General features: G+C 37.8%; 1 protein-coding gene across 1 annotated transcript; it reads right to left on the bottom strand.

Moving 5' to 3' along the window:
• Nucleotides 1-7993: 7993 nt before the first annotated feature.
• Nucleotides 7994-9989, bottom strand: LOC140793438 (F-box protein At1g47056). The gene has a single exon (XM_073144913.1). The coding sequence runs from the start codon at nt 9728-9730 to the stop codon at nt 8159-8161; it is 1572 nt and encodes a 523-aa protein (XP_073001014.1). The 5' UTR covers nt 9731-9989; the 3' UTR covers nt 7994-8158.
• Nucleotides 9990-14132: the final 4143 nt, after the last annotated feature.

Raw genomic sequence — 14132 nt, forward strand, 5'->3', positions numbered from 1 at the left:
TAAGGATAAATATTTTAGTTCTGATGGACTTTTCACATCATTGAGTATCCAACTCAAGTTGAAGGGAATATAGATCTTGTTGCTTTACAATATATAATATCTTGAGGATACCATCAACTTCAGCTTACACAAAAAAAGACATGAGGAAGAATGCAAGCTGCTGCAAAGAGGGCTACCAAACTATTATATATTGATTTTTATAATGCTCATCGCATAAGAAACTAAGATAATTGGTTTGTTGTATTAGTTACGATAATGGTGCAGTTTCTTTGATCTTTGAGAGAAGATAAAAAGTCCCAAGATGAAGAAATGACCTTATGAAATAATGAAGGCATCGATTAAAAGATTAAAAGAATAATATAGTAAAAAATGGACAAAGAAAATAATCCAAGGAGGTGCCTTCAAGAATCTAAGCTCCTTTTACATCAACCAGTAATAAATTGAATGGCGAGGTTAAGCTTCTTAGCCATAGGACAAAGAGTATGTGAGAAATATTTTAATTAAGTTTCCACAAGTAGCACATTGAGAAAATATCGATAGATAATGATATGAAGTTAATTCTTAGTAAATAACTTACCCCCCACATTGTCTTTCAGATAAACACTTCGATATGGGAGTCATAGGAAGGTACTAAATTATTTTTCAACTATTTTGAAACGCAAGATCATAATTCATGTCGATGCATTAAGAATCAGTATATAGACTTAAATAAGGAGAGTCTAAAGAATGATTCAGCCCACAACCAACAATCTTCCTACAGTTAAGATGGTAGACAAATTGCATCCACAGTAGCAATCATAACGTCACCAAATATGAGAGAAAGTCTGTCCATTTGCTATGATTGATTCTAAATAAGTCAGACAATTTTCTTTGAATGTAACACAATTTGCATATTAAGAGGAGTTGACTTGAAGACTAAAGAAATGTTAAATATAAAAAAATCTCTATAAGCTAGAGGAAAACCAACTCCCATGTTGTTTTCTAAATTTGTGTCAAAATAAGTCCACTAAATGCTTGAAAATAAAGGGTTTCCTAAAGGTGAGCCAAACCATACTTGGACTGCATAAAAAGAACCCAAAGCTTATTAGGTATTTGTTATTAGATCAACTGCTCTTGGCCTAATAATAGCCCAATAAGAAGCTCTCAATTTTCTTATGCTAAGGCCTCCAAGAGACTTGGGCCACTTAACAGTCGACCCAATTGATTAGATGAAGCCCTTTCGAAAACTTTCCCTTCTCCTATAAAAAGATTTGAGCTACTTTTTTCATATTGCCTGAGGTAAACAAAGGAACAACAAAAGCTCCAAACGAGTAATTAAACGAAAAATTAATAGAATACCTAATCAAATTGGCATGACCAACTTGTTATTTTGGACTTAGCTTTGACAAGAACATAAGAGAGATCTCAATTTTGAGATCTATTAGGATAAATGCTAATACCAAGCTAGAGAAAAGAAAAATAACCATGCTTAATTTCAACAGGCCATCAACATCTTGAGCTAAAGAAAAAAAAAAAAAAAAGAAGATTTGGGGCGATTTATCACTTAGTTAGTTAAGGAATCATAGATTTAAAAATAATGATTGATCGCCGTATAATTCGCCTAAGTAACTATGATGGCTAATAAAATATCATATACAAAAATTAAATAGCAGAGACTATGATCAGCATAGATGAGGTAACTCTTAAGTCAATTAAAGGACATAATTTTATTGAACAAACTCAACAAAGATCTGAGCACAAATGATAATGATATAAGGTAATAGGGGATCTCCTTGACGGATCTCACATGGCACTTGAACCATGGCGTAGAAGAGTGAGTTCGAAGAAATGAGGAAGAAAGCAAGGTAAACATGAATCCGAGAAACCCATACTCTAGAAGAACTTGTGAGTTCAAGGACCTGATCCATAACTTACTTATGAACCATATCAAAAGCCTTCTTATATCGAGGTATCCTTGTTCTTAGACTTCTCAAGAGGGTGGACAAGCTCGTAGGCAAGAATTATACTGTGCAGAATTAATATACTTGCTATAAAAGTGGATTATTCAGTCATAGAGAGTTTTCAATCTGTTAGCAAGAAACTTGGCAAGGATGACATAACTGACAAAAGACATTATTTCTCCTAATGTTTTCAAAATTGCTTGTTGAATTTATCAATTAATCTCATTAGCTATTCATTTTTAGATATGCTTCATTTTGTGGCAACTATGGATAGAAATGAACAATATATTCGACAAAAAGACATATCAGCTAGGATTTAAATAGCTTATAGGGGTGTAACCAAAGTGGATTCAGTCGGATATGTATAAAGATTGGATTCATATGTATTTTAATCTTATTGGATTCGAATTCGAAATTTATTTTAAATTGATAGATAATTGTAATATTTATATTTGATTCATATATTGTCGGGTAATGTCGGACTAGAACCGGATTCAAATTCAATCGGATAATGGATCAAATTCGAATTCCTCATGAATAACTAGTATACCACAAAATAAAATAAAATTTTTTATCTTAAAACAACAAGCCACAATTCTTAACGCTCAATTATGATAGTTTAATAGCCAAAATTAGAGCACAATATGTAACTTAAAATGATGCAAGCTTAATATATTAAACAATATAATAGAAGTATTTAGTTATTTCTCGAGAGACTTGAAAGTATTAATTCTATATAAGAATTAGCCTAATCGATGACTTCTATTTACATAATTTAAGTATTGGCTACACAACCATTGTCTATGAATTTTAAAAATCTATTATACCCCTGATGGATATGTAGCAAGGTTACGATTTGACGAGTCCCGCGCATTCATCAAATAGATTGAAAATTTAAGACCCACTAACGAATCAAATTCAATAATGGATAATTTGAATTTGGTTACACCTCTAACACTAATAATAATAATAACAACAACAACAACAACAATAATAATAATCATCTTACTAGTTCATTCTAGGATAGGTCCAAAGGTAACACTCTTCAAGTTTAAGTTTTTGTATTGCTCAATATTATTTATTTCTTTAATTAATTCTAATAATTTACCTCTATACTTAGTTTCAAAAATCTCCACCACGCTCAGTTTCAGAAAAAGAAAATATTCAATACCTAACAACTTAAAATTTTGGATCAACTAATTCTCTAATATGATATCAGAGCATAGTTTTAGTGGTCTTGTCCAACACACTCTACTATTCTTTATCTGTCTATGTGCATCTATAATAACCTCATGTGAAGAGACATCTTAAAAGGTATGATATACTCTGTTATTTATTACCTAATGTTTTAGTATAAGTTTCTGAGCCAATTGCTTATCCAAAAAAAAAAGATCTCTTCCTATGCAGCCCTGCAGTACTGGGTATTTGACACACCACCTACAAATATATCTTCTTCTTTTTTTCTTAGTTCCAAAGTTTCCAAGAGGTTCATAGGTTCAGAGTGTTAGTTTCAATTAAGTGCCATATTAAAGCTTGATTTATACTTGATGTGGTTAATTTTAACTTGGCTAACAATAGCTCGAGATTAAGCTCAAAGCTTGATCATCAATAATCCTCAGGCCTCAACTCAAAATTAATTTCAAGCCAAGATTTGATCCTCAACAAGCATACCATAATTCTAATGGATTAACATGCAATACTTAGGCTACATGTAAGACAATCATATTAACAAGAGTCTACCTCTTTGATCTTTATCCAATCTTGTGTCCTACACTGCAAATGTTTGATTTGGACAATAGAAAGAGGGTAGTAAAGAAAGAGTAAAGCAAACCATTTCTTAATTTAAAAAAAAAAAGGAACTTTACACCAAAGTGTAGTACAAGAGAGTATTGCAAGGGCAATGTCAAGTTTCTAGGTAACAACCAGACTTGGTATTTAAGAAATTTTACAGAATTCCTCACTAGCTTTCTAACACAAAGAATGGATGCAAAAAGTTCATTTAGATAGATAGAACTGAAAGATCGTTTAGGTTCATTGTCACTAGTAACAACAATTCCAACTTAAAACTTCTACTACAAAAATTCACTCAGACATGCAAAACAAATGCAGCTATCACTAGAATTAACGAGTAACTAAAACTCGATTCCAAAAGTAAATTATCATTCTATAACCTGATGTATTTAAAAATAAAAGATGTACTTGTAAGGATCTACAATCAAACTAAATGTAATGAAAAGGAATGTGAAGCTAAGAATAGGAGATCACTCGTAACAACAATTCCAACTTAAAAGTTCTATGATGAAAATTCACTCAGACAAGCAAAAACTTGTTATAGCTGCATTTGTTTTGCTTGCCTGATCTCATGAGTATATGAGATATGCAACAAAGGATAACACCTTGTCTCCATTGCCAGGTCTCCAAGACTGAACACAAGGGAGAATATGGATGAGATAGAGGGGGAGAAAAGGGAAAAGATAAAAATAAAAATAAAAAATAAAAAAAGATGACGAAATTTCACAAAAGGGTTCATGCAGAAGCTTAAGTTAGGCAATAATTTAAAGGTTCAATTGGGGCTTTCAATCTAACCAGTTTCAAATCTAATCAAAATAGACTGATTACTGTCCAAATTGAACCGGTAGACTAATTACCCAAACATGATCTTCCTCAAAGCCTTTACCTGAAACTATTTTGATGTTGTTCTCAAAAGCTAAAGTGTAGCATTCATTTTTCCTTTTCTTTTGGCAAACATCTCAAAATCATCTCAATCGACTCATTATTTTGCCGTTCTTACATCTACTAAAATTTCCACTCATCAACCTCAATTACAAATATTCTGTCAACAACCCAATTGTCTCCTTCCACATAATCAATATTTTAAGTTTCTTCATACTTCTAACATGATAATTCGCCATATTTCAAATTTCTCAGGTTTGAAATGATGAAATTCGTAAATAAGATAGACTACAAGACTTCAGTTTGTGCAAATACCTAACCAATGCAATGAAGTAGCCTTGATGTAAAGCCCTACTAAAACCCTATTGGTGTAAGAAATTCACTTGTCTCTCCACCAATTTCCCTTTTCCTTAGAGAACCAATTATGCTCATATCAATTACAGCTGTACCAATGTAGGCATCATCCTAAATTTTCAACTTGTTATCAGTTTGAAATATTAACAAAACCCACTAATATTTCCACAGGTGCCCATTCTTGATACTCCTCTGCTTAAAGCACCATTAATCTCTCCTTGCACCATAGAGAAAGCATAAACTAGTTTATGTGAAAAATAATTTCAAAAGCACAATATATTAGAACTTCAGACATTAGATACTTCACTTAAATCTTATGATAGACTAAGTAGCAGAAGGATTATATTAACTCATTTACATTACAGATAAGGTTCTCTTTATCCCGATACCTCATAGATCAAAAGCCATAACAAATTATGCTATCCTTAGTTGTTGACCTTAAAATATAATGAAAAGTTCTGTATATCTTTCCCATCAACACTTTGATATCAAGATAAGTTTTATTCACATACCTTCAATAATGACATTCCCTATCTTCCATGTTTTGGTTTATCAGAAAATTGATTCAGACATAACAGCACAATGTCATAAGCTTAGGAAGGCTCAAGTGAACACCCTTAATAAGAATGAATAGGCAAAGACCTCCATAAAACACAATCCTAGTTTTGCAATATTCAGCTGATACAATGGCTTAACAAAAGTTAAAATCAAACAGAAAATGCTTAACTAATGTTCCTATTACTAACCAAGGTAGTGATAACACTGGTGAATTGGTGATGACAGAATTAAAACAACAACAACAAGAAAAGATGGGAGCAAATTATGGGTCTCCGAGATGTGCGTCCAATTTTGCAAACTATGGGTCGTCTGACAACATTTTCTAATCGTACAAAGGAATACCCAGATCAGAAAATATGCCGGATATCTCATATTAGTTGTCTAGATTTCATAAAGAATCTAACTAATTCAGCTATAACTAATTTGCTCAAACTCTCGTGCGGTCCTGAAACCAAAGAATAATTCAAGAAAGTTAATTATGATATCTACACCAAACTTACAATATCATGTCCCCCTTTCTGGAATTGTAGTTACCCAAATGAAATTCCCAATAGGCAACTCTTGATAATTTCCTGCACAATTTTCATTGTTTCTCCAACAAAACATAACTGTAAAAAATGATGTCATTGCTACAATTAACACTGTTTCAAGTTGACTACAAGTGTAAAATTGAATGCAGCTAAACTGAATAAGCTTGCTTATGAGTTTACATACCAGTGAATCATTCAAGAGGTAATTTCTGCAACCAAGCTGCAAGATACTGATTAAATGATTATCTGTTAGAATATATGCTGTTGTACCCACACTAATTGATATGCATTACGCATGATACAGCGATAAGTCCATAACTAGTACTTAGATAGAAATGATCAGTTATACATGTGCAGTTCATAAAAGCATTAAAGAAGTAAAAAACATTGAGGATTGCATAACTTATGACCTGAATTGGTGTTATATATAAATAAAATATCAAACCACAGAAAATCAGTAACAAAGTTTTAAGTGCCACTGCCTAGGGGTGTGCTAGCAACCTATTAGCACAGTATGTGCCGTTTGGCATGCTGCCATGCCAAAAGATGTCTCATGCCACGCCCTAGCGTGCTTCTGTAATGTCAGGCCAGGTCAGGCCTTTTGTACAATAATGGCACTTTGTTCACATTACTTGCCGAACGGCATGGATAATGTCATCTAGGCCAAGCATTTTTCCATGGTTCAGTAATTCTCAGATTTATTGACGAGTATACCACTACAAGCTGAAACTTATCATCTTATGCCGAATTGTCATGTTTCCCTGTGCCGGCTTTCTTTAACTTTAATCTGATTTCAGTGAAAAAATAAACCTAGTGCCAGCATTCTTAAGGCAGAACTGTGCACAGCACTGTGTACACCAAGCTTACAAAACTTTTGTGCAGACAACTGACTCATCTGATTGCTTCCCGAAACATGATAATGTTTAAGTATCCAAGAATGTAGCAGAGCTTGTCCAGTATCTTCTTATACTTCTGTCACATCACCTACAAAATGTTGCAAAATCATTTAAAGTCCTCATTAATCAGAACTAATTAGTCACAAACCTGAAAGTTCTCTAAGGAACTTCTTTTCTATTATCCGGCATATGCCTTAGTATAGTACCAACACCTTGTACTTTCTCTTTCCATCATGGCAACATCAACAAATGATTGATTTACTCATGAAACAAGAAATTTCATGACAAGGAAGCTAACAAAGAATTCTAAGACTAAAGCATGCATCTTATTAGTTTAGCTTTGTTTTGTATTCTCAATAGAGTAGTTGCTCATAGTGTTTGGAGGAATCTGATTAACAGATGTCTAATGATAAGGGCAACTCACAGATCAGGCTGACCAGTTGAATCTGATAAGGTCAACTCAAGTATAACAAGCAAAGCAGGCAGGGTACAAAAAGCATTACTATCTCAGAATGTCTTTAAGTTCAGCAAAATAAGAAACATCAGCTTTCCTATCAGCAAAGAATTTTAGACTACAGCTTTCTTGTTGTTGACTTCACAGCTACTAAATTACAAAATTATTAGTCCATTCCTCGATTGATGGCATATATAAAAAGACAGTTGATTATAAAAACAGCACACAAGATAAATTTTTCATGAGTGGGCCAACTAATCATTTACAAATTGAAGGAAACAAGAATAGTGATTCACCCAACAGTTGACCATTTACAAATAGCATTGTGGATATCAAGAATGAAAAGATTCATCATATATTGGAAGTGCATTCACTAAATTAATTCCAATATGATTAGAGAAACACATTACACTAAATTAAATCCAATATGATTACAGAAGAGGAAAGTTAAAGCAAATTTCATGTCTAGTATAAATGTTTAAATATGTCCATAGTGTTAGAACAAGCAAATGTCCTTATAAGCACTTCCATTTCAAAGCTGCAATGCGCATCATATAGAGCAAGCAAAGGAAAGGCACCACTACTCTCTACCAATAATTCAGCATCAATTTCCAAAAGAGAGTGTTGAACAGCTTATCAGCATCAATTTAAAAACAACACATACACCATTAGATAAGATCACTTAGAAGCAAAAAAGAAAAATGAAAAAAAAAAAAGAACATTACAAGCAAACAAGAGTCTTCTCTTTCCCTTTCATGTATGAGGACAGCTGCTCCCCCGTGACCACCTTCTGAAAGCCGAACCGAAGAAGCTCCTCCTGACGAGAACACCCATACGTGCCTTCCAAGGTGACGACGACGACCGGGCACTGCTGCTTGAAGGGAGCTCAAGGAGTCCTGACTGATTTATCAACACCGGGAGAAGCTCGCCATCACCGTCATTCTCCAAAACCCCACTCTCACTCACGGTGGCGTCTTGCAGCTCAATTGGGTTGGGGTTAATGTCCAGGTTGACCGCAAGGGAAACCCTGCTCACCCTAAGCCATTCGGCACATTCCGGTGTCACACCTCGACACTTCTTGACCTTAACCTTCACAAGCTTCGGGCAACCATCCGCAAGTGCCTCCATTCCCTGATCCGAAACCGGGCAGCCCTTGATACACAACTTCTTCAGCGCCATGCACTTAGCAGCAATGCATGAGATCTCCGCATCTCCAAAGGTATCGCTGCCGCAGAGGGCAAGCCTTTCAAGATTTCGGCAATTAGTGGCAATTAATTCCAAACTGCGTGCGGTTGGATTGACTCCAATGAGCACCAATTCTTGCAAGTTAGAGCAGCGACGTGCTACAACGATGAGACCCTCGTCTCCGATCCGGTTTGTTTTCCAACCATCGATGTGGATCTTGCGGAGAAGCCGGCAGCGGTCGGCGAGGGCAGCGAGCCCCGCATCGGTGCACTCCGGGGTCTTAACAAGGTGGAGCACTTCAAGAGACACGCAAGCGGCCAAAGCCCCGAGGCCACGGTCGCTGACCTGGAGCTTCTCGAGATGGATCTCGGTGATCCCAGGAACCTTTATGGCGACCTCTTCAAGAACCGGGTCCCAGTCCCCGGAGCACCGGAAAATCTTCAAGATCTTGAGGTTTGGAGAGCCGGAGACGACCGGCGCGAAGCACTGGCCGTTGTAGAGCTCCTTGAGGCAGATGGATCGAAGCGAGGAGGCGGCGGCGCCGGGGCCGATGGGATCGGACGTGGCGTCAGAGAGGCCGCGGAGGCGCTTGATGGAGATCTCCTCGAGATGCGCGCATCCTCGGAGGATGGCATCAATGCCCTTGGATCCGAACGCGCAGGACCCGACCGAGATCTTACGGAGGTTGGGGCAGGCAGCGGCGAGCGCGGCCATCCCAGCGTCGGTAACGGCGCGGCAGGCGCGGATCTTGAGGCGGGTGAGGCCAGGGCAGCGGCGGGAGATAACGGAGAGGGCCTCGTCGCCGATTGAGTCGGCGCGGCGGTCGCACTTCAGGGCGAGCTTGGAGACGGCGGAGAAGCGGTCGAAGAGCGAGGGCGCCGCCGCGAGGAGCGCGGCGCGCGCGTCGAGGGCGAGCCGGTGGCGGCTCCCGGACTCTACCTCGAGCCACCGCCGGCAGACGAGGGAGCACCGCTTGCGGTCTCCGGAGGTCAAGGAGTGGAATACCAGGGCCAGTACCTCGTCGGGGAGGTCGAGGGTATGGTCAAGCGCGCTGGCCACACCGGATGTGATCGGATCTGACGACGCCATCGGCAGGATGTCTGAGCGGCGGGGAGATGGCGAGGACATGGTTTGGCCCATCCACGACGGAGCCAATGATCTTACCGCGAGGCGGCCAGATGGGAGAAGTTTACACCAGAGGGAAGACGGAGGAGGAAGAGGAGCAAGAGGCGACCATTTGTGATCCTAAGAAAGATAGAGACGAAATAGACGGACTCGTGATGGGAATTAAATCCACCTTATTATTGCTCAGGTTAGCTGTTCTTTTTTTTTTTTGTAAAATAAAATAAAATAAAAAGTAAATAATTAAATATCTTTTCTTTCTGATTAATGGAATAAATGAAGTAGAGAGGGTTCTCTCTCACACACTCTTATACGAGAGAGAGGTGATGACGTGGACAAGGAAGCGGGTGACTGTCAACCAGAGGCGTGCGCGTCGGCAGCACTCCTGAGAGTGGGGTGCGTGCTTTGACGCGGTACACAGTAAAGCGGTCGACTCTCTGTAGCCCACGCTGCACAAATTTCCTGCAGCTGTCTCCAAGTTGAACGTTGAAAACTTCTTTTAATCAAATCTGTATACTAGATTTAATTACACAAACACCCAAACTAGTTTGGTATGACTTTAACTATTCCAACTCTTTTCTTTTCGTTGTTACAATTTGCTTCGTATATCTAAGACAAATACTTGGTGTATCTTTACGTAAGATATCAACTAACACGATAAAAACAACGTTCAGCAATAAATTAGACTAAAGGTTTTGATTATTAGTTTCGACTAACACGCAAAGACACCCATAGGACATGGTCTTCTATTCTGAAGCTTCTTAAGATCCTAACACTAATGTAAGTTGAGTTGTGCAAATTGGAATCTCAATTTGTTTGCAACGTAACTCCTGGCTGCCTCTCTCGGTCCATATTGTGCTCTCTCTGCCTGTGAGATAAATATTTGTAAAAGATCTATGCGATGGCACAAGTGGAACGAAGCAAAACTCTGTCCTAAAAATAATGACTAGGCTCATCCTCAATATCTACATTAGCTTGACCTTATCATAAGGCTCTTTCATATGCCTGACTTTACTTTCTACTAAATTAGCTTAACCATATTCTCTCTAATGGGGGTTGGAAGAGCTCTTCTTCAATGATGATCTCACCAAACTTTTTTCTATTTAGGAAATTAGAGATACTATGTCTAAACTTTTTTTTTTATTTAGGAAATTAGAGATACTATGTTTACTATGCCTAGAGGTAAGGTCTCGAGCTTAATGGCATCATACTAAATTTTTTGCAAGTACTGGGACATTTTATGGCCTTTCCATTTTAAAGCTTCTATCAATTCCAAACATTGGATTGTTTGCCTACTAATTAGGGTAAAAATTATATTACTATAATCCCTAAGTTTCGCTATATCTTCTTATACAATATTCTTTATTGGCTTCTTGCTAAAAATTTTGCCAACTGTGTGAAACCTCTCCTTCCAAGCCTAGTGACTATTGAGCAATCCGCTTTTGTGGTGGGTGAATCTATTATCCATGCAATGTGGCAGTAGGGATGATCTATATATAATTGCTAAACTTAATATACAAAAAATCTATGATAGACTCAATTGCGATGTTGTCCGTGAGACCCTTAAGTTGATGGGTTTTTTTGAATATTTAGATCTCTTAAACCAAAGCTTGTATCAATTCCCCTTCTTTTGCATGTGATGGTTTTCTACTTGGACGAAAATGCGCTGCACTTCATGTCGACATCACCCTCTCCAATGTCGACGGCCGCCTACCCGATCTTGGAATTGGCAGTGTTGCACACTTCATCTAGGAGTTCAATATCTGCAACTTCGACGTCCACCTTGACCTCCAATCTCCGGACTCCATCAACTTTTTCATCAACTAAGGGATTAACCTCGATCGAATTTGCAATGAAGGGATTGACTCATGGCACTTCATGCATCTCCTACTCTTTCACTCAAACCTTCTCTACAACAATGTCATCAACTGGTTGAGTTTCATAGCACGTATGATTTTAGATACCTCATCAAAGCTTTTCTTCGTAGCAACCCATCGAATGATCTCAAACAATTCATGCAGCTTATTCAAGTTTTCTTCCGTGGTTGGATTTTTGACATGAATAACATTATCCGGTACTGCAATAGAATCTACAACAGGTTGGAGAAAACAACGTGTTTATTAGGAATTAGGAAGATAGTATAGAGTTCTCATCAATCAGGATCAGATGATCGGTATAGAGTTCTCATCAATTAGGATCGGATGATCTACTCATATCTTTGGTTTTTAAAAGACTCACAAAAGTTTATTTTGATGGGAATTATTAATGTCGCCTTGAACATTAGATCGGGATCTTATCATTTTCATTCCTAAATAAAGTTTGACAAAGATTCACATTCGGATTCGAGGTTTTCAAGTTTTTCTTTAGATTATACTATTAGTCTTTCCTTAAATAAATACATTGACTTCAGAGAGAAAAAGATAGAGGATAATGTCGTTCAATTGTGTTGTGTGGAGGACGAACGTGGAGCACGAATTCCATCTCATCTTTCAGTTCACTTTCATCACCATCAACATAGACTTCCCTAGTTTTATCTACACTCCCTCCCCTACACCCCACCCCCAGCCACCACCCCTCCCTCCGCACCCTCAACGATCGCTATGCTCTCATAAAAAAGAAGAAAATGCGCTGCACCTCATTTAGGTCGGCATCACCCTCTCGGTTGTCAACGCCACCTATTCGACCTTGGAATTGGCCGCACACTTCATCTAGGAGTTCAATATCTGCAACTTCGACGTCCACCTTGACCTCCAAACCCCGAACTCCGTCAACCTTTTCATCAACTAAGGGATCAACCTTGATCGACTCTGCAATGAAGGGATTGACTCATGGCATTTTGTGTATCTCCTACTCTTTGACTTAGACATTCTCTAGAACAATGCCATCAACTAGTTGAGTTTCATAGCATGTATGGTTTTAGATATCTCATCAAAGTTTTTCTTGATAGCAACTCGTCGAACAATCTCAGACAATTCATGCAGTTTATTCAAGTTTTCTTCCATGATCAGATTTTTGACATGAAGAACATTATCAGATACTGCAACGGAATCTATGGCGATTTGGAGAGAGCAACGAGTTTGCTAGTGATTAGGAGGACAATATGTAGATCTCATCAATCAGGATCGAATGCTCTACTCATATCTCTGGTTTTTAAAAGACTCATAGAAGTTTATTTTGCTAAGAATTATCGATGCTGCCTTGAACATTAGATAGAGATCTTTTTATTTTTATTCCTAAACAAAGTTCGACAAAGATTCGCATTCAGATTCGAGGTTTTCAAGTTCTTATTTAGATCAAAATAGATAGAGGACAAGTGTGCACGAATGCGGAATACGAATTCCATCTCATCAGATCTCTCATCTCTCACTTCATGTTCATTACCATCAACACATAGATTCTCAAACTTTCTCTACACCCCTCTCCCTTATTCCATAACCACCACCCCACCCCCTTCCGCCCTCCCCATCCCTCCCCTCTCCAATGTTGACGGCCGCCTACTCAACCTTGGAACCGACGGTGTCGCGCACTTAATCTGGGAGTTCAATATCTACAACTTCGATGTCCATCTTGACCTCCAATCCCCGAACTCCGTCAACCTTCTCATCAACCAAGTAATCAACCTCAATCAACTCCGTAATGAAGGAATTCACTCATGGCACTTCGTGCATCTCCTCCTCTTTAACTCAGGCCTTCTTTAAACAACGCCATGCCGTTTTATAGCACATATGATTTTAGATACCTCATTAAAGCTTTGCTTTATAGCATCCCGTCAAATAATCTCAGATAATTCATGTAGTTTATTCAAGTTTTCTTCTATGGTCGGATTTTCAAGATGAATAATATTATCAAGTAATGTGATGGAATCTATGGCTGGTTAGAGAGAACAACGAGTTTGTTGGGGATTAAGAAGAAAGTATGGAGGTCTCATCGCTTAGAATTATCGATGCTGCTTTGAACATTAGATAGGGATCTTATCATTTTTATTATCTAGGGTTTAGCATCTAACTAGCCAAACCTCAAATCTTTCATTTTTAGCCTATGCTTGCTGGAGTGAAAAATAAACTTAAAGAATGGAGAAAGTCTGCCTTTTTGCAAGCACTATCTATTTGATAAATTTTACACTTCATATATTACCTATATATAATTTATCTTATATCCCTATTCCTCTTTCGATCTTGGATAAGATTGAAGGGGCTTAGGAATCTGCAACAATAGGAATGCTAGGGTTGGGTTTGTAGGATCTGGAGCCATTGATCCTTAATTGCGTTGATAAATCTTGGGTTAACCTTATGGTGTCTAAGTATAGCCAACCTTGCTGAGTTTGACATCTTCTGTGTGCTAGGGCTAAAATTTTTTTTGTGTTCAAACACATTTTGTATTCTGTCCTAGTATGAGCTTTTTGGATGACCTTTAGTTATTT

Source organism: Typha latifolia, chromosome 8, assembly GCF_019914945.1.
Source record: "Typha latifolia isolate L0001 chromosome 8, TyphaL0001v2, whole genome shotgun sequence".
In the NCBI taxonomy this organism is placed as follows: Eukaryota; Viridiplantae; Streptophyta; class Magnoliopsida; order Poales; family Typhaceae; genus Typha; species Typha latifolia.

What these genes read in the sequence shown, in the direction of transcription:
- LOC140793438 (XM_073144913.1), bottom strand. Translation starts at nt 9,730, where the DNA reads ATGGGCCAAACCATGTCCTCGCCATCTCCCCGCCGCTCAGACATCCTG.